Here is a 23,917-nt window from a genome sequence, read left to right as displayed (position 1 = left end):
CTTTGGAGGTGTTAGTGGAGCAGAGGGCTTTTATAATATTTTCTGGGCTATCGATTCTGCTGTTGAAAATGTGTAGTAATAAAATCTGAAGTAGCCTTTTGAATGGGATAGATTTCCAGGATCCTTTTACCTTCACGTAAAAAAGCATAGGTATTGGAATGCCAGTAATTTTTAAATAAGTGACAGTCCATGATTAAAAATGTAAATGGGCTTTCATTAACAATAATAGGATTCCGTAATAGCTTTTGTCATGGTAGTGTTGTTCTCCCTACCACGGTTAATGTTTCCATTATATACCTCAGTTCAAGAGGGCTGTGACTTAAGTAAACATTGTTCCAGACTGAGACCTGGCATGTGACAACTCAGCCAAGAATTATGATCGGGAGTTTAATAAAGCAAACAGCATAATATTTAAAAAAATAATAAAAAAAGTGTATAAAGAGGTATGAAGGAAACAGTTGCTGAAGGACTACTAATGGGCTGTGGAGCTTTCCACCTCATGTTTGATGGCTGTAATCTTCTGCAGGTTGGGATGGATCATAAATAATTGCTTCTTGCTGGCTATTCCCAGTAAAAAAATCGTTCTTGCAATGCTTTCTCTTTGTCAGTTAAAACAAACATTATTTTTTTTTTTTAAACTGGGTTAACCAAATATGAAGATGGGAACTGAATAAGCTTGAGACTCAAGCTCATATTGCATACCTTGGCTGTAGCGTGTCCCCCGAGATGATTTTGTCATTTCTGCATGATACTAATGAGATACAAAAGGTGACGGAACCGTGAGGCGCTGTTACTCTGGGGAAACACGTAGCGCTTCTCTAGCTCGGAGCCGTTCTGTACCTTCCACACGTTCTTGGCGAGGTAGGAGAGGGCTGGAGCCTCCGGGCTGTCCAGCTGCGCCCATCCCGTTTGTCTGGTGAGCCCCCAGCTCAGCCCCCCATATGTATCCTTTGCCTGAGGAGGAAGGACTGGAAACGCCGGGAATTAACAACCGTGTAACCGTTGGATGGGAAGGCAAGGCAGGGAGCGCAGGCACAGGAGCATCCGCGGGGTGCAGGGATGCATCCCTGGGGCCTGCGGTACTCGCTCAGGATTTCCTGTGTTCCTGTAGGAGGAGGTATTTGGGGTATCATTTACAATCATACTAACGTTTGGCTGTTACTGGTTGGTTTCTTGCAGGTTTACTGGGATGAATTTGCCTGCCCCGGTTATCAGCAGTAAAAACTGGCTGCGGCTTCACTTCACATCAGATGGCAACCACAGGCAGAAGGGATTCAGTGCCCAGTATCAAGGTAAACGCTCACTGGCCTGTCTCGCTATTCACAGTGTGTGTTTAGCCAATTTTTTTTTTTTTTTCCCCCCGAGGAACCTACAGTTAACTTCCTGCATGATCCCCTTCTGTATCCTGTTAACATCAATTTTTCCAGCGGGGTCTCTAAGCGTTGCCATGTGCAGAACTGCTGTTGGGAGTACCACAGGGAGATTCATTTGCACTGTGTGCTTCCTTAGGAGCGGTTCCTGTACCCGCTGCTGGCAGCGTGTGGGATGTGGGGATACAGGCAGGGTGCCCCCGGGCCGAGGGTGGTCTTAGGGTCTCACAGAGATTGCGCTGCCGTTACACCCCGCTGAAGCGAGAGGTAACTGAGTCTGTTTTGAATGAGGTGTAAACCGCTCCGGGTTCACCGGGCATCCCTGGAAGGGTGGATTTCAGTTTGGGGTCCTTAAGATGCTGTTGAGGGAGAGGAGATGCTCCGGCAGAGGAGTTGGGATGCTGTGGTGCTCCACGGTGTGCGGGCAGCCCTGGTGACCCATTCGGTGCGTCCTGTTGGGGCCGAACACTCGCCAGGGCGGGTTCCTCAGAGCTGTCCTCTCGGGGATGCTGAAGAACTTGGAAGGACTTTGTGGGCGCAGGGGAGTTGCATTGCTTCAGGCAGTGGCGCTGGAGGCAGGATCAGGGAGAGGGAAAACAAAGCGGGGAAGGAGCAGGGATGGCACCCAGTTCCTCGTCCGCCCTCCAGGTTTGTGTCGGCGTGCTGCAGAGCTCCCCTCAAAAGCAAGGAGGATGGCTGTGGTGAGGAGGGTGCCGTAGCCCTGGACTAACAGGAACGAAGAGAGAGGGAGCTGAGTTTCCTTGGATAGATCTACAAACTCGCCCCGTTCGTTTGTTCCCTGTTCCTTTAGCCCGAGCTGTGCTCTCCTGGCCTCCATGTGGGCTCCGTGAATCACCATTGTAACTTAACTTCCCTTGCTTTCCTTTAACATATAAATGACTTCAAATTATAAGAAAAAAGCCCCCTTTGTTTTTCCGGGGTAACACAAATGACTGCACGCAGCTGATGGCTTTTTGATACGACATTTTCCTTTGCTGTCATGATTGCTGCTTTCTATTAAAACACCTGTCTGAATCATCCTTTTTTCTTAAATAGAAAAGTACAGATTAATGTTATAATTTCCTCTGATTAGATAAATGTCAGGGGGTTCTAATCTAGCACACTCTTTGGAAGCTGTTTTGTTCGATATAATGAACTGTGCTTTTGTGTTTTGAGTGTTTCAAAGATCAACTTAAAAATGTGCTCTTGAAATGGCATTGAAGCTGGACCTCTGTCGAGCTGGCAGAGGGAATCTGGCGCTCGTTGTTCACGCACTTGCTGGGTTTTATGGAGTTTGTCAGGTCCCTTCTATCTGTTGGGGAAGGTTTCAATACTTAAAACAGAAACAAAGCGAACCCACCCCCACCCCCGGTATAAAGGCAGGGTATTGGCAGTCAGTGGAATCTGTGTCTGTACAACGTTCAAGGTGCCAGTGCAACTGCAAAAACCTCTTAACCCTTTTCATAAGAACGTAACCATGCTTGGACAGAAGTATTTTAATGGAGAGAAACGCATACAAAGTAGGATATGTAACGCCATATAAAACAGAGCAACTAAAATGTGTTTTTCAGCAGTAGAGATGAAGCAGACCCTGGGGTTGTCCAAGAGGAAGAAGAGAGGGTTAGGGTGAATCGAAGTTGTCGTCTGTTTTCCAAAGACATCTGTATACATCATTGATTAACATTCTGTGTCCTCTGAGACAGTACTAGGCGTTGCTGATAATCTATAAGAAAATCATTTCCCTTCCAGCTTGTTTAACGTTGATACCTAGTTTAGCAGAACGCCGCCTTTGTATCTTCTATTTCAGCTCTTTCTAATCCACACCCTGATTTGGATATATCTTTATGAATGTAAAGGCAAGGTTAGATATAATCACCCTGTATACAGCTTTTCTTTGTTAATACAGTAAATTGGTTGCCTTCCAGGGAGAGTTAAAATATTTTCCCCTTTCTTTTTCCCTTTTATGTAAGGGGAATCTTGTGTTCTTGCAAATACTTGCTTCCCTACGCCCTCTAGGCTTATGAAAGGAGCTGTAGAGAAACTGGTGCATCAGCCTTTGGGGTTTGTTGTTGTTGTTGTTGTTGTTTCTTCCTGCCACTTCTGCCTTCCCAAAAAGGTGCCGTCTACCTGCAGGTCTTAAGAAAATAAGGTAGACGTGCCTTAGCGGGGAGAAGTGACAGCACAGCCAGGTATCCCCTGTCATCCCCTTCATCAGCATAGCAACGAGGTAATGAAAAAGCTGCTGAATTTAAAATGGTGCTGAACAGGTCTACAGAATGGTGTAGCCCATCTCTCTCTGCACATTTTGTTACAGAAGCTGGATCCCAAATTGCTTTTTAGTTGATTGTTACCAACACATAATTGCATCTTTGATTGATCTCCCCACCCCGTTCCCTTCCCCTTCCATCTTCCATCCTCAGGCGGAGAGCGGGTCGCGGGTGGGTGTCAGCCCGTGGCGCAGCACGGGGAACCCGCAGACCTCTCCCTTCCCTGACGGTCCGAGGAGCTGCCTGTTGCACGCGCTGCGCCACAGAAACGGCTTTTAAGGACGTGTATATATCTAGAAATACGCACGCCTAATTTTTAACGGATCTGCCAGTCTTCCTGTTGGATCACGTCTTACAAAGGGGTTACAGCATGTGCTGTGCAACCTGTTGAGTCTCCTGGGCGATGCTCAGGGAGAGGCAGAGCCAGGAAAATCCCGGTCCTTGTTGCAGGCTCTTGATTCCTAAAGAACTGCTGCTTCGGCCAGCTGATGGAGGGCATAAATGATGAGTTTCAAAATTGTTGCGTCGAGGGTGTTTCTCTTCACCTGCAGCTTGAGTAAGGATCCCTGTAAGCAACCTGCCGTTGTGTCCCAGAGGATGCTAAAACGCCCCAGCAGGAGGAAAAAAGATTCAGACAAGTCTGTGTTTAATACCAAACCCCTAGCAAGGCGAACAGAGGTTCATAGAATAGATTTTTGCTGAAATGCTGTTTTCCAAATTAAAAATAAATAAATGTCTCCTTAAATTCTCATTTAGAGCAACGTGAAACGATTTCAAAGAAACATCCCAGACTACCTGCTTGCTGGAAAAGCTTTGTAATGTCATCTTTCAAATTTGACAGGACACTGAGTATTCCATTAGAATCTATCAGATACACGTGAGCAGCAAAACCCTCCAGAAAATAGAGGAATTTCTGTTCATGCAATTATCCTGACACAGTCCTTTGTAGTCCTGTTCCACATTCAAATTTATAAACAAAATAGGTTTTCATATACCAGATTTTTGAGGGCATAGAGTAGGAGAATTGTTCTTACTAATTTTTTTTTTTATAAAAAGGAAATGATACTGTATTCTGACTTGTTCTCATCTAGGGTAATTTGTACAGCTTGACTTCCATCATTACGTTTCCATGTCGCAAACAAAATGAAGGATTAAAAGGAGAGTATGTAGTGATATCTCTTTATCAATTATCATTGAAATAGACACGATGCAATTAGGGGAGTAAATACTTCATGGGTATTGCATCTTCATCTCCGCATTTTAGGCCTGGTCCTTAGTAACGAAGGTTTGGTTTCTGCTGCTTGTTTTGATTGCTGTTGGGTTTTTTGGAGCTAGGCTTTCCATTAGTCACAAATTTGGAGTGGGGTTCTGCTGGCTGGGTGGTGAAAGCAGGAATGAATATGGGTGAACCTTTGTTATCGGGTGCGTCCTTTAAAAATTGGCCGTGTTTGGCCAGGCTGAGGTGTGTTGCAGCTCTGAGCTCCCCATGCTGATTTTGGGATGTTCAGCAGCCCTGTGGTGCAGTTGGGCAGCTGGCGCACCCTGATAAGTGCTGACCCTCCCAGGGACGCGTTATCCCGTGCACGGTGTCGGCATCGATACCACGTGCACAGAGCATGCGCCAGGGACTGGAAAGCTTTGCTCATCTTTTAAGGCTCCAGGCTTCCTTTATCACACAGAACTTGATGGTCCTGTGCTTTTCTGTGGGTGGCTAGGAGAAACATTCACTGGTAATTGTATCAAGTAACTTGCAACGGGAAGATGCAGAGAATATAAAAATGGAAATTATTTTTATAAAGCTGCTCTCTCACTGATGGTGCCCCAGAGCACTTTACAGAGCAATGAATTAGCTACTGCAAAGTCACGAGCCATTGTGCATCCTGCAGTCGCTCAGATTTAGCCCTGGATGCTTGGGCTTGATTGTATTTTATTGACTGGGAGGGAACATCGGCTGTGACCACGAGGTTATCCCTGTACTTGCTTGGAAAGTGCCAGAGAATCGGGAACGGCGGCGTTACGGAGGATGAGCAGAAGGGGACCTGCTCGGCGCTTTATCCCGGTGGCGTGGTAGATGTGACCCCCTCTGTCACACAGCCAAAAGGCTGCAGAGCGCGTTCGTGTTTTAAAGCTGTCGCTGTTCCCGTCGAGACAGAAAGAGGTTTCAAAATTTCCCCCCCAACATTAGATTTGGTGGCCCTGTGGGTCTTCTGTTGGTCCCTTGACGGTGCAGTTGTTGAGAGGCTCGATGTCGGGCTCCATATCTCCCGGCGTCATCAGTCCGTGACCTGGAGAAATACGTGGCTGTCAGGGGCATTGGGAAACCTGCTGCATTTCTCCTTGTGGATTTACAGTAAAAAAGAAACAAGTGTGTGATAATTTGCTTTGAAAGTGGCATACTGCTAATTATTTTTCCCTTCTTTAAAAAAATAAAAAAAAATAAAAAAAAGAAGCACACACACACACACCCCAACAGATTAAAGACACAGTACTGGTAAGAAAGATGTGAACAACACGAGCTTTTTTTCATCGAGGTTTTTTAAGCTAATGTGGACCTCAGTTTGAAGTTAGAGCTGCTTTATTTAAGGAGAAAGCAAAAAGCTGTAGCCAAATGATCAACAAAAAGCTCCAAGCTAGCGTCGAGCTCAGAAAAGCACTGCCTTAGGTAAGCTTCAAGGAATAATACTTGACATCTCCCTGTCTGAAGCTCCTGCAGACAGATGTTATAAACAGATTTTTATTTTTTTTTTAAGCAAAAAACCAAAAAGCATGATTAAAAAAAGCTTGTTAGTTGTATCGGTAATTTTTCTTGACAACGTTGTCTTAAAAATGTGCTAATTTAGGGATGAAAGTATGACAAGATAAAGAAAAAGAAAAGAACATTTCTCCGTAGATAAGGACTGGCTCGTTGGAGAAGGGATCCCATAAAGTGATTTGGGCATCGTGCTTTCTGCTGTGAAGTTGTTCTTTAACCACGTTAACTTCAAATAACGCCAGTAAAAAAATTCTGCTGTGTGTTAGGCAAAAATAGCTGTGTCTGTGCTGCAGGGAGCCGTTGCCTCTCTCTCTCGCTCCCGGTATCCAGATGGTTTTGCCAGTGTGGGGTTTGTGCAGAACCCTCTGGTGTAGTGAGCGCCTCGGCGGCAGCCAAGTCCAGATATTAAAAACAAGGAGCTGCTCAGTTACGCGGGGGATTTTCATATCGAGAAGGACGGGGCTCTCTTGGGGATGGATGGATGGATGGATGGATGGATGGATGGATGGGGATCTTGTTGCAACCCTCGTGGTTTCTCATTTTCTGGGTGAGGAGCAGAGTGGGGAGGTGAATGGTCACACCGGGAGCTCTGGTAGCCACTGTGCAGCATCTCTACTTGTGCCTGTGGCTATGAGTAGTGGGTCTGTGCGCTCACGCTTCTCTTTGCCAGTAACGTGGTTTTACTGTGGCCCTTTTCCCTGGGATTTTACTGCCGTTTTGAGCCTACCGTTAGGCAGATCGTGATTACGGTTGGTAGGTTATGGGGTGTTCGCGTGGGGCGTGGTATTCCCGCAGAAGCGGAGAATGGCTTCGCTCCATAACGCGTTCATTGAAGAACTGCTGCAGTCAAACCGGGTGAAACCAAGCTGCCCTTTTCCCCCAGAGCTTCCCTTTTGCCTGTTTCCCGTTTTTTATCCTGTTAAGCAAAATGCCGTGGTTACGGAGGGGTGAGGAGCTGTGTTCGGCTGGGGTCGGCTTGGCTCGGATCCCCAGGGACACCAGCCCAGACCTAACACGGCTCCGAGGGGCAGGATAAGCTGTCCGGGCTGTAAGGGGAAGACACAGGGTATCCTGCAGCATGGGTGGGTGGTTTACAACTGTTGCTTCATTTTCTTTTTAAATAATCCCTAATGCTTAGCTAAATCTTTCCCTTGTCTCTGCTTTGTTTTAAATCTGTCCCTGTAGTCAAAAAGCAAGTTGAACTGAAGTCCAGAGGGGTGAAGCTAATGCCCAGCAAGGACAATAACCAGAAGACATCAGTGTGTAAGTTTTTTGGCTGCTCCTTACGCTGTCTTTTGTATAATGGTCTCCTTGAACATTTCATTTGACTTTCCAGTAATCTCTAAAACTTCGTCACTCTTAAAAGTTTTAATGCTTTTCCCTCTCCTCCCTCTGCATTACTGCATCACTTCCAGTGCTCTATTCACAAGCATATACTAACTTGTTGAAGTGGGAATGGAGGGGATCGGTGTGTGTGCATTTAATATATACTGTATGCTTTCTGCTCGATGATGGACTGGGGTTCATGATTTCTGTTGGGTTTTAGCGTGGAAAGTGTCAAACTGTAAACAGTTTTGAAAACTGCATTGATGCTACTGCTGTAAAATTAGGAGTTAGGGATAAGCAACCCCACCGAAAAAGACCTAGCAGAAAATCTGCAGAGGCAATGGCAGCCTCTCTCTTTTTCTCTTTGCATTTTATTTAATTGTCCCTGAAGAAAAATGATACTGCTGCTGTGCAAGAGCTTGTAATACTGAATTTTATGGTCTCCTTGTTAGTTACTCGCTTTCAGCGTGTCTAGGGGTTGATATGTTGGAGGTGTGCTCAGAATGTCACCTGGTCACTGCTGTGTTTTCCTCTTGCAGGAGGGGAAGCCGTTAGGTCTGTTCCTCTTTGCCTTTTAGGTCCTTTTCAAATCAGAAGCAGGACCCGTAGTTCTTTATGCCTGACTGTGGACGGACCACTAGGCTCCTAACGGGACTTATTAATAATATTGAACAGGAGGGATCAGCATTAACTCAAGTTTATGTTTTATATGTATTCGAACAGGAGCAGAACCTAGCATTTTTTTAAATACCTTTTTAGAGGAGAAGAGGCGATTGCTCATTTTGTTGCATAGACCATTACACCCATCAAAGAGGTACCGTTTGGACATTTCCCTCGTCTGAATTTTGGATGCCAAATTCACTTAAGAAAAAAGGATGAATTGAATGTAAAGCATTGCTCACTGTCGGTCTGAAATGAGAATGGCTCGCTTCTAGGCCCACATGAGAGTGCTTATAAGTCTCACATTTTTCAGAAGCAAAGCCCAACAAGGTAACAAAATAGCAGGGTATAAGTTGCCCAAAACCTTCAGAGCAGAAAACGGTAGGACGTGTTTTGAGGAAATGAATTCAGTTTTAAGAAAGTCCCTGTATGCAACATGTTTCTGGTTGTATGATGTTTCTTGCCGAGAAGAATTTAATTGTAATAAACATTTCAGCTCACTTAACTAAGGGTGAAGCTCTGTTGGAAGGTACCACGGTCTTTGATTGTGTGGGCACCGGAGAGAAAAGGATGTGTTTGGAGTGGGAAGTCTGCTGCCTGGGGTGTGGGGGAGGGAGTCTTGGCTGAGTGGAAGACGTTAGCCTGGTTCGGAGTCATTAGTTTACTGTCTGTAAGTATCCCGGTGTTGGGAATATATAGGGTTCCCATTTCTCCTTCCTGGGAACGTGAGGCTGCTTCCCTAATGACCGCTGTCAGCTCTGGCCGTGCCCAGGGCTCGGGCGAAGGTGGGGGCTGAGCGAGAGACAGCGGCTGAACTCCCCTTGCTGGGCTGTCCTGCTCTGTCCCAGTCGAGCTCCACTTTTGAGGGCAAAAACGTAGGAAGTTCTTGTTGCTTCTGCCCGCTTTATCCTCACCCAACGGGGAGCAGGCTTCAGTCTTCAAAGCTGTCAATTCAGCATCTTGTGTAGTGCTAATCTTGTCCTATTTGATAAGGCAAAACAGAGCATAGGGAGGCAGCTTAGCCTGAAAGCTATTAAGCTGTAATAATATAGATGGTGATAGTTCCGTGGCCCAAATTCCTTTCCCTTACCAGCATGGTGCTTGCCACAACCCTTGTGCCTTCAGCTCCTTCCCTGTGCGCTGCTCTTAGCAAGGTCTGGATTGTAAACCCAGATTAAGCTCTATCTCCCACAGCCTTCTGCTGTCACACTTCTGTTACAGTACATTTTCAACTTCAGAAATGCTGATTCCGGAGAAGATGTCTCCAGAAAATGGTTCATTTTCAGAAAATGGAGCCCAAGAGGTTATCTTCTTTTTTTTTTTTTCTTCTTTCCCCTTGCTTTTTTGATTTGCATGGCTAGCCATGCCCCTTCTTCTCTCAAACTTTCATGAGCTTCTGAGTCTGCGTATGCATCAGAGGTAATTATACAGGTGGGACAGGCTGATTAAAGACCTGTGAAGTTTGCTAGTGGTGCTCTTATTTCATCTGACTCGAATATCGGAAATTTAGAAACCTCTGTGTCTCTTGGTAATAGCTAGAGCTGTGCCATGCTTTATTTTCAAAGGCTTTCTTCCTAGCCATGTTTTTCTGGTGCTCTTTGCACATCCTAAAATTCTCCCTTGAAGAATCTGTGGCGGTGTAGAGCAGCTTGCAGCCGTGTCCTTACCACCCTGCAGGTCTGCCAGGAGGTTTCTGGTGGGCTGGCTGGACGCTGTGGTTAGCTGCCAGATCCTAACTGTCCAGATTAAAGCCCGTGTGTTTCATCTGTTGGAGTAGAGGCGACACATATCCACGGAACAGCACGTGGTACTATTGCAGGAAAATAATGTGTAGAAATATGAAATCTGGGGGGGAGGTGCTAACTGTGTTCAGTCACAAACGTGTTTATTGAAATGGAAATCAAGTGCCTCGTACTGTTCATCATCCCTAAAATGATTTGGACGTTTTGCTTTAATCATTTTTTTTGGAGGAAAAATAATACAGCTCCTGAGGATAAGATAGAAGAAACAGTTTTACATTTTAAATTGCGCTTAGGAGATTGTTTCTTTTACTGTACGCAGCATGTAAATGTGAGTATTCCAAGTCACACAGTGGGAAAAGCGTGGTGCTTTGCTTTTACAAAACAACATCAGAGCCGCTTCTCTGACCTTTGAATGAGGCATCCCTGAAAACGCGCTGCTGGATATCTTGGAAGCGCTTGTACGAAGTAGCGCAAGTTCTGTGTATGTTCAGATTTGTCAAAGCCTATTTTAAATGCACGAACGCCAAGTAATTTTGGAGGTGTTGATCAGTTGTAGGTCTCAGCCAAGTGTACGGAAGCTTCTAGATCCTCAGCATTGCAGCAAGCCTGCTTTCTGCATGGGGTGCTGAGCTGCGAGTGGTTGTATCTGGGTCCGGGCTGAACCGCGGCAGCACGGAGCGAGTGCAGAGCCGCAGAGGAGCAGCCCTGGGTCTCTAGCACTCCAGCTCTGAAAGAAGCTGCCTTGGCTTTAAGTAGGGCAAAACACAGTCTTGGCAAATGGTATTTAAAATCTGAAAGCCTGTAAACGTTTTTGAACTTGTCTATTTTTCCGAGCTAGCCTGAGATAGCGACAAGATGTGGAATTACGGGGTCAGAATTCCCCAAGCAAAAGATTTCCAGCTGGAAGTTGTCGTGACCAGCCCAAGTCTGTACCCTTTTCACGCTGGCGTTTGGCCAGACGGGTGAGCGGGTAACATCGGGATCGGCACCACTGAGGTTCTGGAGATGCTGGATGAAGGACGCGGAGGGGCAGCGAGCCACTGGCTGGGGTGGTAGCTCTCCCGTTCGTAGGGCTGAGTTTTGTAACCCATTAACCAGAAGGTTCCGTGGAGTAACTGCCAGCCTTAACGTGCTCTTAAAGATTAACCCTTTTAAAACTACTAATTGCTGCTACAGTCCTTCCCTCCCCACCCCCCGTGGCAGTAGAAAAGCCCACTTGTTTTCACTGTATTTCTCATGCTGAGAAATGTGGAGCCTTTGTAAAATCTTTTTAGATGCTGCTTTATTTCCTAGTTAATATTTTACATCCCTAAATTCAATAAAAAGCTGTCCCTCGGGAACCTATCGATGAACTTTCTTTAATAATGTGGTGAGATACAGAGAACTAAAGAAGGTTCTCAGTTCTTCTAACAGATGGAGTAAATTACTGTGTCAAACAAAGCGGTCGTCACTGTCTGTTCCTGAATGCGCAATGGCAAGGTAGTTGCTGAAAAAAAAAATCAGGAGGAGAATGAAGGGGCGGAAAACTAGTTGCATGGTTTGGGGGAGAGACTCCTTCAGCCTATAATGTAGAAACTGAACAGTTCATCACAGTTTGAGACCTATTGTTTTTCTAGTAACCTTGAAGAATTCATTTTGGAGCGCTGCAGCCCAGACGTAGATCAGTCAGACCTGCAGGAGGATGAGCGCAGTACTGACAGCAAGTTCTCAGCATAACAAATATGGCTTATGTGGGTTATATTCCTGTGCGTGTGTTTAAAACAAAACGTAGAAGAACAAAAGTTTCTGTAAGTGACCATCTAATCCATCTTCTCCTTTTCTTTTGCTCTCCTTCACGTTTACCAGTAAAATATCCCAGCTATCGTGCTACGGAGTTACGTTTCCTTTCCACCCTGCTCTGTTTGATCTTACCTGCTCTCTGGTTTATCAACACGGGTTATACAGAGATGAACAAAATGCTAGCTAACAAGGGAAGAAATGTTACTGGTAACCAACAACCTGCCTGTGGGTTTTGCTGGTCCTCTGTAGCCTTGCTTCCTCCCAGAGCTTGGCATCGGAGGCTTCCAGGTTCACTGCCAGCTGCTACGGGACGTAATTGATGGATGTGATACAGGGCAGAGGGAAGTAACCCAGGCATAAAAGATGTCTGGATAGTCCTTTGACCACGGGAGAAAAATTGGGCTGTGGAAAGGCAATCTGGTAATCCGCTCTGCAGGGAAGAGCGTGCAGGTCTTTGGATGGAGAGATGTCTCTAGAAGCTGGGTTTGCGCACGCGGACGTGGTGGGCATCGCTCCTTTAGTGTGCTTTTGCTCTGGGGAAGGTGTAGAAGCGAGATGAGAAATCTTAGCGCTTTTCCTTCAGTACCATACGGGCTGGTGACGTCCAGCCCTAGTTTGTACGCTCTATTCTAAGCGTTAATTTTACTTTGGAGACATCTGTATGCGTGGTCACCGTGTTTGCGTGGGTAGGTAGTGATCTGAGAAGCCCTAGGGACGACGGTGTCACCGGTGTCCTTTGTGCAGCTGACCTTGCGTTTCTCAGACTCAGCGTGTGATTTCAAGCACTAGCAGAGGGGCCCTGGGAAGCCGGGGATTTCCTTTGGGTCACCAAATGATTTTTGCATTTTGGAGACCTGCTGGAGGCGCCGGCTCCTGGCGCAGGGTTTTGTCGTGGCCGCTTCAGTTATTGGGGCGCTGATGCTGGAAGTCCCGGAGCTGAATCCCCGCTCTGGGCAGGGGCTCCCTGCCGTCTGGCTCTGGTGTACGTTCAGCATCAGAACCCGTGACGGCTGGCAGCAAAGCTTTGTAGCTACAAAACGCAGCTATCAAAAGGTAGTGTGTGCCGCTTTCATGCTGCTGTCACTTGCCGGTGTCTCTGTCCTGGTGACTGAGCTTAACGCAAGGTTATGAATATGCAGAAGAGGGAAATCAGTCTCCCAGGAGCCTGGTTCCCTGCGAGCCCTGTGTCTGTTGCTCTTGTGCCCTCAAACACATGGAGGAGAGCGTGGAGCACCGAAGCGGCACTCCGAGACCCCGAGCAGCGGCAGGGCCGGCCCCGAGCCATCCTGCGGGTGCTGGGCTCCAGCACCCTGGGGTGGGGTGGGAAGCGGGGGGCGGGAGACCGGGAGGCACAAAGGCCCTCGCCGAATGGAAGGGCACAAGGTGAGACGTTGTGCCTGCAGCCGATGTCAGAAGCTGTCACATTTCCAGCGTAGGCAGCTGGTGCGGGTGCTGGGGTGAGCGCCCCGTCCCAGCAGAGAGCTCCCTCCATCCTTTTAGGAACAGCGTTCCGCCTTCCACCTGTAGTGCCTCACTCCGCAAGGTCTAATTACCCAATTAATAATTTCCATATTTGATGGTCTTGCCTTCCTGTGTGTTCACGCTGCGCAGTCTGTGTTTGTGTAGCTACTCCACGTGTTTATCCTCCCATGTCAATATTGACACGCACACGGCTCCATCGCTCTCACTGCTCCGTGCCGTGCACACCTCGCGCTGTCTCTCGTGAGAAACATGCTTTGGTCACCGCACCATCATCCATTTGGCGGCGGTCTTCGGGGCGCTGTGCTAACGTAGCGTCTGCTGAAATACAGCAGAGCTTTTTCCTTGAACCGAGCGAGAGGTAGAGGTAGAACGGACGCGCGCTGGGTTCAGACTCATCGCTTCGCTGCTTCAGCATCCTTGCCAAGAAATGTCGCCTTTTCCTTGGGTCCTTCCCTTAGCGATTCAAGAAAACCAAGTCACATAAAACTGAGGCAGCTCCGTGACGAAATCATCCCTCTGCCCCCCATCATTGTGGGTTTTGGGAGTTGCTGGAATGCAAAATTGGAATCGGTGTGTTGCCAGAGCTCATCTCGTCCTTGTCAGGAGCCCCCTCCCCCGCCCCCCAGGTTGTACCCCCCCCAGGTCAGTGCCTGACTGCTTGTTTGTGCCGTTTGACGGGCTGGAGAGGGAAGGTGGAGATGGGGAGGTAGGGAACGAAGTTTGAAGGTGTTTATTCAGTGCTGATCACCACTTCATAGATTTCATGTTTGTTGGCAGTTACATTAAGGTTGCTCCATAAAATTTTTCATATCCAAACTAAATTACTTGCTTTATAATGCTAGACTTGCATTTCCCTCTCCTTTCTCCCTTTTGTTCTGTGCTTGGTTTTTCCCCTGGTATCATACACCTGCCTCTTCATTGAGTTGTTTTCTTTCCCTGGCACCACTCAGGTGGGTTTGGGGGGGCGGTAGGCTGTCACCTTGTGGTGTCACAGGTGGCCAGTTTTAATCACAGGCTGTGGAAATGGGCTGGCTTAGTCGGTGTCATTTTGCAGAACAAAAAAAAACTCTTTTCAGAGGTACTTCTGTAGTGGAACGGAGGGAAAACTGTGTCCCTAGCTGGCATTTCCTAGAAAACACTTTGGTGTATAAACCGAGCTGAAATGATTCCAATTACATTTGTTTCCCAAGCTGTTTTCGTTTTGGTGGGGGTGTTTTTGGTTTTGGGGTTGTTTTTTTTTCCTAAACAAAATGGAATATGTTCAGGTTTTCGAGCTACCGATTGCCATTTTTCTCTCCACATCCACCAAGACAGTTGATGAAAGAATGTTTCTTTTGCTATTCTGTCTCTGTATGTGCTGTTTTTGCTTTGTAGTAACTCAGGTTGGTGTGTCCCAGGGACATAATATGTGTCCAGACCCTGGGATTCCAGAGAGAGGCAAAAGAATAGGCAACGATTTTAGGTAAGAACCTTTTATGTGTGTGTTTCTGCATGCCGCAAAGCTACCCTCGATAACCATTGTGTGTGCTCCTTGGCATTCTGGAGTCTGTTTTTAGAGACCATCTGCACACCTCTAAATGTGTTCTCTCAGAAAAGCTTGCCGAGACTAGTGATTGTAAAAGAACAAGTGTGTGTAAACGTGCCCATGTGTGTTTGGGAGACCGTGTCCCAGATGAGGCTCTGCAATGATCTCTCTTTCAGAGCATTTCTCTTATCACAACACGGGCATTTAGCCAGGCTTGTATAATCCATGTTTGTTGTCATTCCCCGCTCCAGTTAAGTGCAGAAAGAACTGCCTTAAACAGCACCAAAAAAAATATATTTAAAAAAATATAAAAAAATCACTTTTCAAATTAGCTTCAGTCACAGCATGGCCCTGCCCCTGGTGGATTTGAGGTGACTTCCCAAAGCGCTGGCACAGTTCCTTGTCAATAAGTATATGTGGTGCTAGATAATTGTTTTCTTATAAAGTTTAAAACAATGCTGCTGTTCCCTTCTGGTTGCTAGCGTTTACAGTGTGCAGGAATGAATCAGCCTGCTGTTAGCAATGGGGAATCGATATTTAATCTTATTTCACTGTTGATAGCCGTTTTGTTCACAAAAAGTGTCTTGCAGCTTAGCCTGAGTCTATCAAATTTTCCTGAAATCCAGAAAACGGATCGGAGGGTTGAGGGTGGAGGAAAGGGAATTCCCAATAGTCCCTAAATGCCATGGGATAAATCCTGAGCTGCTTGCTGTAAACTGGCACGGTGTTGCTTCAGTGGAGAAGGCAGCATTGGCTTAAATCAGCAGAGGAGCTGAAGCCAAAGTGTTAGAATAAAGAAAAAAAAAATAAATTTAGTAGTAGATAAAGAATTTATATTTTTTTTTTCTTTATGAGAATGCTGAGCATGTCATCTCTGGGGGCTGAGCCTGTGCTCCCACATGGAATAAAATTCCCGCTGAAGTTGCATGGGAAGGTTCAGCTCTGTCCGTGCACTGTCACCCCCGAGGCAAGCGAGCGCGTGGGGCAGCCTCTGCCCCCCACCCGCTTCGGCTGTTGCCTGCAGGGCTGGGGAACTCCCTCTGCTCCCAGTTTGGAGAATCGCTGGGGTAGTAACGAGCAAGTGACGAACCTGTTGCTGCAGCGTGGTCTCGGTTGCTAACGTCCCCCTCTGTTCTGCCTGCTAGGTTAGGCTCCAGCATCCAGTTCACCTGCAACGAGGGCTATGATTTACAAGGGTCCAAAAGCATCACCTGTAAGAGAGTGAGCGACATAATTGTGGCATGGAGTGACCACAGGCCGGTGTGCAGAGGTGAGAAGACCAAAAAATTTTTTCCTGAGTTATTAGGACTAACAACAGCATCCATCTCCTTAATGTCCCCGTCGTGCATCACCCACTCTGTCCTCGTTTGTCACCGCTCAGGGGGTCTGGACCCACCGCCTGCTGCCTGGCTGTACAGATCTGTGTTCAAACCCCTCCTCGGGCAAGGGGCACGGCAGGGAGAGCCCCCCCCCCGCCCCCCGCCTCGAGGGGAGAGCCCCCCTGGATGCTTGCAGCCTGCTGGGAAGGTGCAGCCCTGTCCCGCCGTGTGCTCAGCACCGCGCTGGGTGCACATGTGCCCTTGGCAGTGGCGCTGTGGGCTCGTCAGCTCCCTGCTCAGCAGTCCATGGGATCTTTATTAATAGTTTTCCAATGATCCTTCTTGTTTTCTGGCCGAGCACGAGAGTGTCATACGAGTTTAAATTTCCAGTCTTTTCTACACAAGCCTGAGAAAGAAACCTTTGCTTGGTTCTCATGCAATATTTTTTTTTGGATTCTGGAGATTTGGGTTTGAAGAAAAACACCTGTTCCTGTGCATAGCAGTACTAGTAAAGCTGTTTCCATTAACTACGGAGCCCCATCAGCTATTAGCTCTGCACCACACGGGTGACATCGGTGTCCTTCATACCCGTGTACTGTGTCCTCACCTCTGAGCAACGCTTTTTGCTCCCTTCTGGTCTCTTTATTGCAGGGATTCCTTTTAATGGGATGAGGAGGAGAGGGGAGGAAAGGTGAAAGCCTGAAACAAAATCTGGAAAAGCTAAGATGGAGGGAGATACTTCTACGTGGAACCTGCTGCTAGTAGGCAGCAATATAGGATTACTTGGACTGTGGTTCCCTGCCAGCATTATCCTGATTATCCCGTGGCCCAGCCATGAGCCATCAGTGAATGAAGTTGTTTTTCAGCGGGGAAAACACTAATGCCCATTTCGCCCTTGGCCATTTTGTTTTCATTCCGTCTCTCTCTAAGAAGTCGCATGCATAATTGTGATACTTGTAATGCTAATAATGAACAACTTGTAATATTTTTAATTAAATCCCTCTAAAGCTCTTAAAGTCATAAATTAGTATTTTTTCAGTTCTTTTTTCTTTAATTTCATCTACGGAGTTTTTCAAGGCTTTGGAATCCCATCTAATTCTTGAAACAAGCCTAGAATAAATTGAATCACTGTAAGAGGATATTTGGCATAAATATGTGACACTATAAAGGAAATTTATGGTGTCCTCTTGCAGGAGATAAGAAAGGATTTGCCTGCATTATTCTGATTCTATGAATCAACTTAATTTTTTTTTTTAACTGCTAACTTTTGCGGTTGTTTTCTTTTTAAAAAGTTTTCCATCTGTTTCTTATTCCATCTTTATACTGCTTTTATTTTTTTTTTTTTCCCTCCCTGTTTGTTCTTTTTGTTATTGGGTCAAATAACAGAAATCGGGGTCCCTGCTGAGCCAGCTTCTAACCCCCTGGTCTGTGTAATTTCTAATCCCCAGTGCTCAAACCTCTCCCTGCTGTTGGGAAACTGTTCTTCAGCTTCCCCATCTGCAGTGGGTTCCCTCTGGATGACGGGCAGGCTCTCCGAATCCCTTTGCGCTCCTGTTGCCCGCTTGTAAAATGGGAATAACGGTGGGAGTAAGAGGATTTACCTTATTTCTGTAAGGTAGGGTGCAATGACTCCAGGATGGGGTCACACAGGAGGGATGGGGCATGGATAGATGCGCTCTGCTCTTTCCTGAGCAGCTTCTCAGCGTTCCTGTGTGACCACCTCTGCAGTCAGACAGTTTGGCCAGGAGACCGTTTTCCACACCCTACTGCTATTTGGGGGGGGGGCGGGGAACCGCTTTGCAGATGCCACGTGTGCAAATAAGGTTCCTTTGAGATTGGGGATATATTAATTTTGAGGATCCACCACCACAGCAGAGGCAGTTCCATGACCAAGGATGCTGTTCTTCACATGTTCTGGGTAGATCCTACATCCAAGGAATACCACAGGCTGAGATTGCCCTGCTTAAGCATTTCTTAGTTTCTACTTTACCCAAGATGTGTTTAAGATGCAAAATTGAGCTGCCATCCTGGGTTGGAGTCCCCAGTCATATTGAAATGAACTCAGCCCTTACCAAATAAATACTTGCTGTGCAGTATTTTTATTTTTCTTTGACCTGCAGTGAAGGAAATAAGACATTGAAAAGCAACTGCATCTTAGCTGGCATCTTCTGCTGTTGGTTTCACTGTATGGACACCAAAGTGTTTCTGTGAGGGCTTGAATATAGTAAAAAAATAAATGCGATCAGTCTGAGCACTAGAGAATGAGTGGTTGTTGGTGGGTCTGGTGGTCCATCTGTTTGGTAGCCCTTGGAAACACCCCACTTATCTGCTCATCACGGAGAAATCCTTCCTCTCTGTTACATGGAATAAAAGGAACCTTTTGGCTAGTGAAAACAGCACAGAGCAGCAAGGTTTAATTCTCCCCCGCTTCCGTAACGTCTACATCTCTGCTTCTTTCTCCTCCTCAAACAACGAATGCAGTGTGCATCCCAAAGGGAAAGAGACCTCCCTCCCACATCTGTCTTGTTTTCCTCTCCACAGCTAGGATGTGTGACATGTACCTCCGTGGTCCCAGCGGCGTGATAACTTCTCCCAACTACCCCGTACAATACGATAACAATGCCTACTGCGTGTGGGTCATCACTGCGCTCAATCCAGCCAAGGTAGGTCTCGGAGATGCGTCTCCATGTCATTATTTCGGTGCCTTAGTTGAACTGTCGTACAGCTGTGCTTCAGGGAGGACTAGGCTCTGATATTTAGCTGTCCAGGTTTCTGTTTCTAACGTTGGTACCTCCTTCTCCCCCCCTGCAGACTTCTTCCCTGCATTTCTCCAACCGCCTTTAAAGACCGCAACACATCACATTCCATCTCTGCTGAAAATCCATTTTGTTAAAGGATGTAATTAAAAGTGAACGTAATTATTTTTAATGGAAAACCTCTTTGATATCTTGGCGTGAATGGCGGTGAAATGCCAAACAGCTTAGCAAAGCATCTCATTAAGGCAGCTCGCAGTCGGGCCGGGGAGGCTGTGCCAGGAATGCTGATTTATTTTTTTTTTTCCCTTCCTTTTGGCTGGTGGCTGGCCCCTCACCAATGGGGGTTGCAGCCCCCCGAGGGTGAGTGAGGAGGGGAGGTATTGGTTCTACCTACCGCTATTTATGCGGTGCTGCAAATTTACCAGCAAGTCCTTTCTGTGCTTGCTGAGGCTTGGAAGAAGAGGAGGGTGGTGGGTTTTTTTGTCCCCGCTGGTCTGCGTATCTGATTCAAGTCTGATTGTTGATCGTGGAGAGAGCAAGGCTTCGCTGCCTGGGCCTTTGTCAGATCAAGTCCTTTTGTTTTCCGCTGGCTCGGGGAGGGCAATGTTCAGTGCCTCGCCGCCTTCTCCAGCCCTGCAAGTTCAGCCTGTTCCTCTCCGCCAGATCCGTGTGGGAACATCAGGACAAAAATTACTTCGTTGTGGAGCTCAAAATGCACTTTTTGAGGTCTTGTTCACTCTCCTCTGCTCTTAGACAATGGGTTTCATTCTTTTTAGTATCTGGATTCCAACTGACGTCATCCCCATTAGCTCGTGAGCAAATGGTGCGCGCCGAGCACTGAGCTCGTACGTTGCTCCGTCAGTTATCCTGGGTCCTTGCCTCGAGGCAGTCCTGTGTCCTGGCACTCCGCCTGCGGCCGCTGATCCGAGGTAGGCATTCCACAAACATGTTAGTATCCCAGGGTCTCATCTTTTGCTGGAAATTCTTACGGTCCGCAGAAACGCTGGGAAGCGCCCGCAGTGGTAGCTGCCACCGGTGGGATGTCCCTCTGGAGCACTTGGTGGCAGGGCAGCTGGCGCTGGCTGAAGAGCCTCTTGAGTTCTGCTTCCCTCTCCTCCTTGACCTCCGTTCAAGCCTTTAATAAGTGCAGATCACTGGTGGATTATGATTTTAATGAGGAGTGTTCCTACATTCCCGTTTCAAGATGAGTTTGTGTTTGAGGGGCTGTCGTCGTCAGCCGGCCGTTTCATCCCGTGGATGCCTGGGTGGGCTGCTCAGGAGCACGGGAATGACCCAGATTCTGGGAAAGCGGGGTGAGGAATCAGGGTACTTCCTCGGTGCTGATCTCTTTGGAGTGATTTGCTGGTTAATCAGACCCAGGACGTTCTCCTTCATCAGGGTAATGTGCAAGTGGAGAACAGACCACATCTAACAGCAGCGATTGCTGCTCAGGTGTCAGCTGTGTCCTGCACACCCCTGGGTGCACATCGCCTGTGCATGGGCAGGCTGTTGGCTCCATCAGCCTCTGGGGCTGTGGTGTGGCTGTCAGACTTACCCTTACTTTTGTCCATCTTTGTCTTTCAAAGATCAGAAAAACCCAGGTTTTGGGTGTAAAAAACAGTCTTCTGTGTTTGGGAAGAATCTGTAGTGAGCTAGATGTAGGCTGCCCTGGGTGTTGTGTAGGTTAACACTTCCAGTTGGGTTTTCTGTTACAAATTACGATTGAAGAGATTGCCAAGAGTCACTGTGTCCACTGTTTTATTGACCCTTTGTCACCCTGCTTTCGTGTTGAGTATTTTGAGTCTGATCTTCAGCTCTGATGATCTGCTTTTCTGCCTGCCTCGTGCACAAACTTGTTCTGCTTCTTCTTCAGCGGTGTGATAGAACAAGCTTCTCCTGTTGTCAGCCTCCTGGGCAGGCAGTCTCCACTTTTCGAAACCATAGTCTTTGTGAACTTTGACTTACGGAAGGGTTCTCCTCTCCCGCTGCTTAGGTTCTTCCTCAGCTTTTAAACCTGAGTGATAATGAATTCTCGATTAGAAAACAGGATCTGCAAGTCCTGATCCTCAGCTTGCATCAAATCATCCAGGAGATTGAAATTGGTGAAACCCATTAATTTCAATACTTACCGATTCAATAGGACAAGAAAAAGGTGGTTTGCGCTCCACGGGTCACGACACCGTAGACTGTGAAGAGGTGCAGGGTGAAGAGCACAAGTGGAACACGGATGGATTGGCCAGATCAGCAGCTTGTATTAGCTGTGTAAAGAGACTGCCATCTTCGTTTTCTTTGAAGCGGTAGTACTTAATTAGCAATATCGGTTTAGAAAGGGTTTCTGGGTTCGGGGTGTTTCATCCTGGACGTGTAGGTTGCAGTAGGGAGAAACTCCCCATCTCTTGGGAGCAGGGAGGGCTGAGGGGGAACGCGGGAATGGTTTGGGAAAGCCGCTGCCGTGCCTGCCGGTTCCCCGCGCGGCGCTTCGCTTGCTTCTCTTCGTCTGAGCGGCTGTCGGGAGCTGCAGCCTGATGCCCTTCCTCCGGCGGGGGCTCCACGCGGTCCCTGCAGCCCCTTCGGGCACTCCTCGGGAAGCTTGGAAACCAGCCCATTGCCCTTTGCGTCTTCTGCTCTTAAATCAATTCATTAAGGCTCCGGAAAGCAGAGTTGTGCAGACCAGGTCATATCTGAGCAGTGAAGATACAAGATGGCCAGTAAATTCGCTGCCTTGGGGGGGTTCTTTCGCCCGGCAGACCTCTCCCGAGGCTGGCTGTGTGTGCTACCGCAGCAGCTCACCTGTGCATGACCCAGTATAGCACTGGGAGCTGCTGGGATGTGCGTTCTGGTGCCAGGTGGGTCACTGGTATTCCTGTCTCACCAGTCGTGTCGTGCAGCCTCTGGGAAGTACACGTGAACCTCTCGCTGGCTTAAAGCATGGCCCCAGTTAGAAACGGGGTGCTAAACTGGAGAATTCATCGCTCTGACTCGCGTCGCCTTTGTGAGCAAAGGGGATGATCTCATCATCGCACATTCCCCAGCATGGGTGAAGGAAGGATTGGAGATGAATTAATTAAAATGCCTGTAAAATACTTTGAAGATAAAAAGCATTATGGGCCTGAGCTGAAGCCTGCTGAAGTCGGTGGTAATCTTTTTATTGACTTGAGTGGTCTTTGGATCAGGTCCTGTTATATGAAGCTTTTAATATGAGCGATGGGAAAACCACCGAGCTGAATTTAGAACTCATTTGCAAGTCATCTGTTCTATATTTGGAAAAGGACTGCGAGCCAGATTCACTGAGCTACATAATCCCCTCGAAGTTTGCTCAGAAACCTACATAAACAGTATTAAAGGCATAGTGCTTTTCAGTTGACAGCTTGGAATGATTTCCTATACGGAGCGGGGCATCAAACCTGTTTGCGGGATTCGGCATATAGAGGCTTCTCGCTGGTCCCCAGTACCGTGGGAATCTGTTTCAACCACGGTGGAAAAACAAATCGCTTGGGAGCCCAGAAATGCATATGATAATTGGCGAATTTGCATCAAAACTATTTCTGAACCTTCTTGACATAATGGATGCTACTGGTTGACACTTCTCCTGGGGTTATTCTCACCTGGAGCCTGGCGAGCCAAATAAAGCTCCGTCCAAGCGTCTTGTATGGTCGGTGGAGAGAGATGGGCCCCTCCAGGGGATGATTCATCCCGAACGAAGATAGATGCTTGGGACCTGGGGAGAAGGGGGGATGAGTAATGTGAGCTTGTAAAGCATCTGAATATCACTGTAAGAGGTGCTGTTCTCCACGGAGAGAATTACTGTGGGTTTTTCCTACGTGCGTGACTGCGCTGCAAATCACTTTGCAGTCCAGAGCCTTAAGAATCGGGTGTCATACTACAGCCTATTTTCTTGGCTTTTCTAATTGCTTCCTGTCACTTCAGCAGTTTAAAATTGAGGGTTTGTGTCATCTGTGTATTTGTGTGTGCTGGTAGGTCTCTTGTTCAATGAATCATTAAATAATTTTCAGCTTTCAGGCCAAAAAGAAAATAGGAAAGTGGATAAACAAATATTGTCTTCAGCATCCTGTTCCTGTGCCACAAGGTTACAGTCTTCAGTATACTAGAATGTAATTAGTTATTTAATTAGGGTCAGACTTCTTAGAATGCAGTTTACTTGAATGACTGATTTAACTAATGATGTGTGCCATTTTACAGCACCGTGTTCTTTTTATTAATTACATTATTCCATCATTACATGGTTTAGTAATAATCTGCACAGGTTAATATTTTGGTACTACCACAAAATTAATGGTTCCAGACTTCCATGAAGTGTCACACAGGCTCCGTTTCACGATCCTGGGGCTTTTTGGTAAAACCCTATTTTCCGAGTGTCACGGCTGAGATACCTCATTTGCTTTTCTGTGCATTTTAAAAGTATTAATTGCATTTCTATGTAGAAGGCAGTAGCACAGGACACTTCAGTCTGAGCTATATATACACTCACTGTTTTTTAAGGAACGTTCAAGCCATTCAATGTCTGAGTAATCGGTGTTTTCTTAAGGGGGTGAAGTTGGGTGACTTGACAGAAGAAGGTTGTCAGCTTCCCAGACAGTCCATACAAGCCTCGATGAGACCGCAGGGCACACTCACCTTTAATAAAGCACAGTTAATTATTGCTTTGGGGTTTAACTTTGGGACTTTTATCGCTCTGTGATTGCACACCTACTGAAGTGTTTGCAGGAGATGCTGCTGTTACAAAAGGCAAGAATTTCCAAGGGGAGGATTTTCATTTTCCTGTGCCTTGCTTCCTTGCCCCAAGTCAGAAGGTGCAGGGTGGCATCACGTCTCCGTGATCCTTGGCACACACGTAGGTCCTTCTCATTCATTACTCTTGATAACCTCTGTGTTGTGTGAAATAGCAAAGAGTAGTGTGAAAACAAATTTCTGGTAGCTT

At 47.0% G+C, this 23,917-nt stretch overlaps 1 protein-coding gene across 1 annotated transcript in view; it reads left to right on the top strand.

The window, feature by feature from the left end:
* CSMD2 (CUB and Sushi multiple domains 2) overlaps positions 1-23,917 on the top strand; it is a 305,276-nt gene that overhangs the window by 132,800 nt on the left and 148,559 nt on the right. Inside the window, exons 6-10 of the mRNA XM_037381617.1 lie at positions 1,180-1,292; positions 7,575-7,652; positions 14,753-14,840; positions 16,049-16,173; positions 18,764-18,885. Of these exons, the coding sequence (XP_037237514.1) occupies positions 1,180-1,292; positions 7,575-7,652; positions 14,753-14,840; positions 16,049-16,173; positions 18,764-18,885 (526 nt within the window). The remainder of the gene's footprint in view (positions 1-1,179; positions 1,293-7,574; positions 7,653-14,752; positions 14,841-16,048; positions 16,174-18,763; positions 18,886-23,917) is intronic.

Source organism: Falco rusticolus, chromosome 3, assembly GCF_015220075.1.
Source record: "Falco rusticolus isolate bFalRus1 chromosome 3, bFalRus1.pri, whole genome shotgun sequence".
Classification (NCBI taxonomy): Eukaryota; Metazoa; Chordata; class Aves; order Falconiformes; family Falconidae; genus Falco; species Falco rusticolus.
Note: the sequence above shows the minus strand (reverse complement) of the source record. Positions and strands in the feature narration are given on the sequence as shown.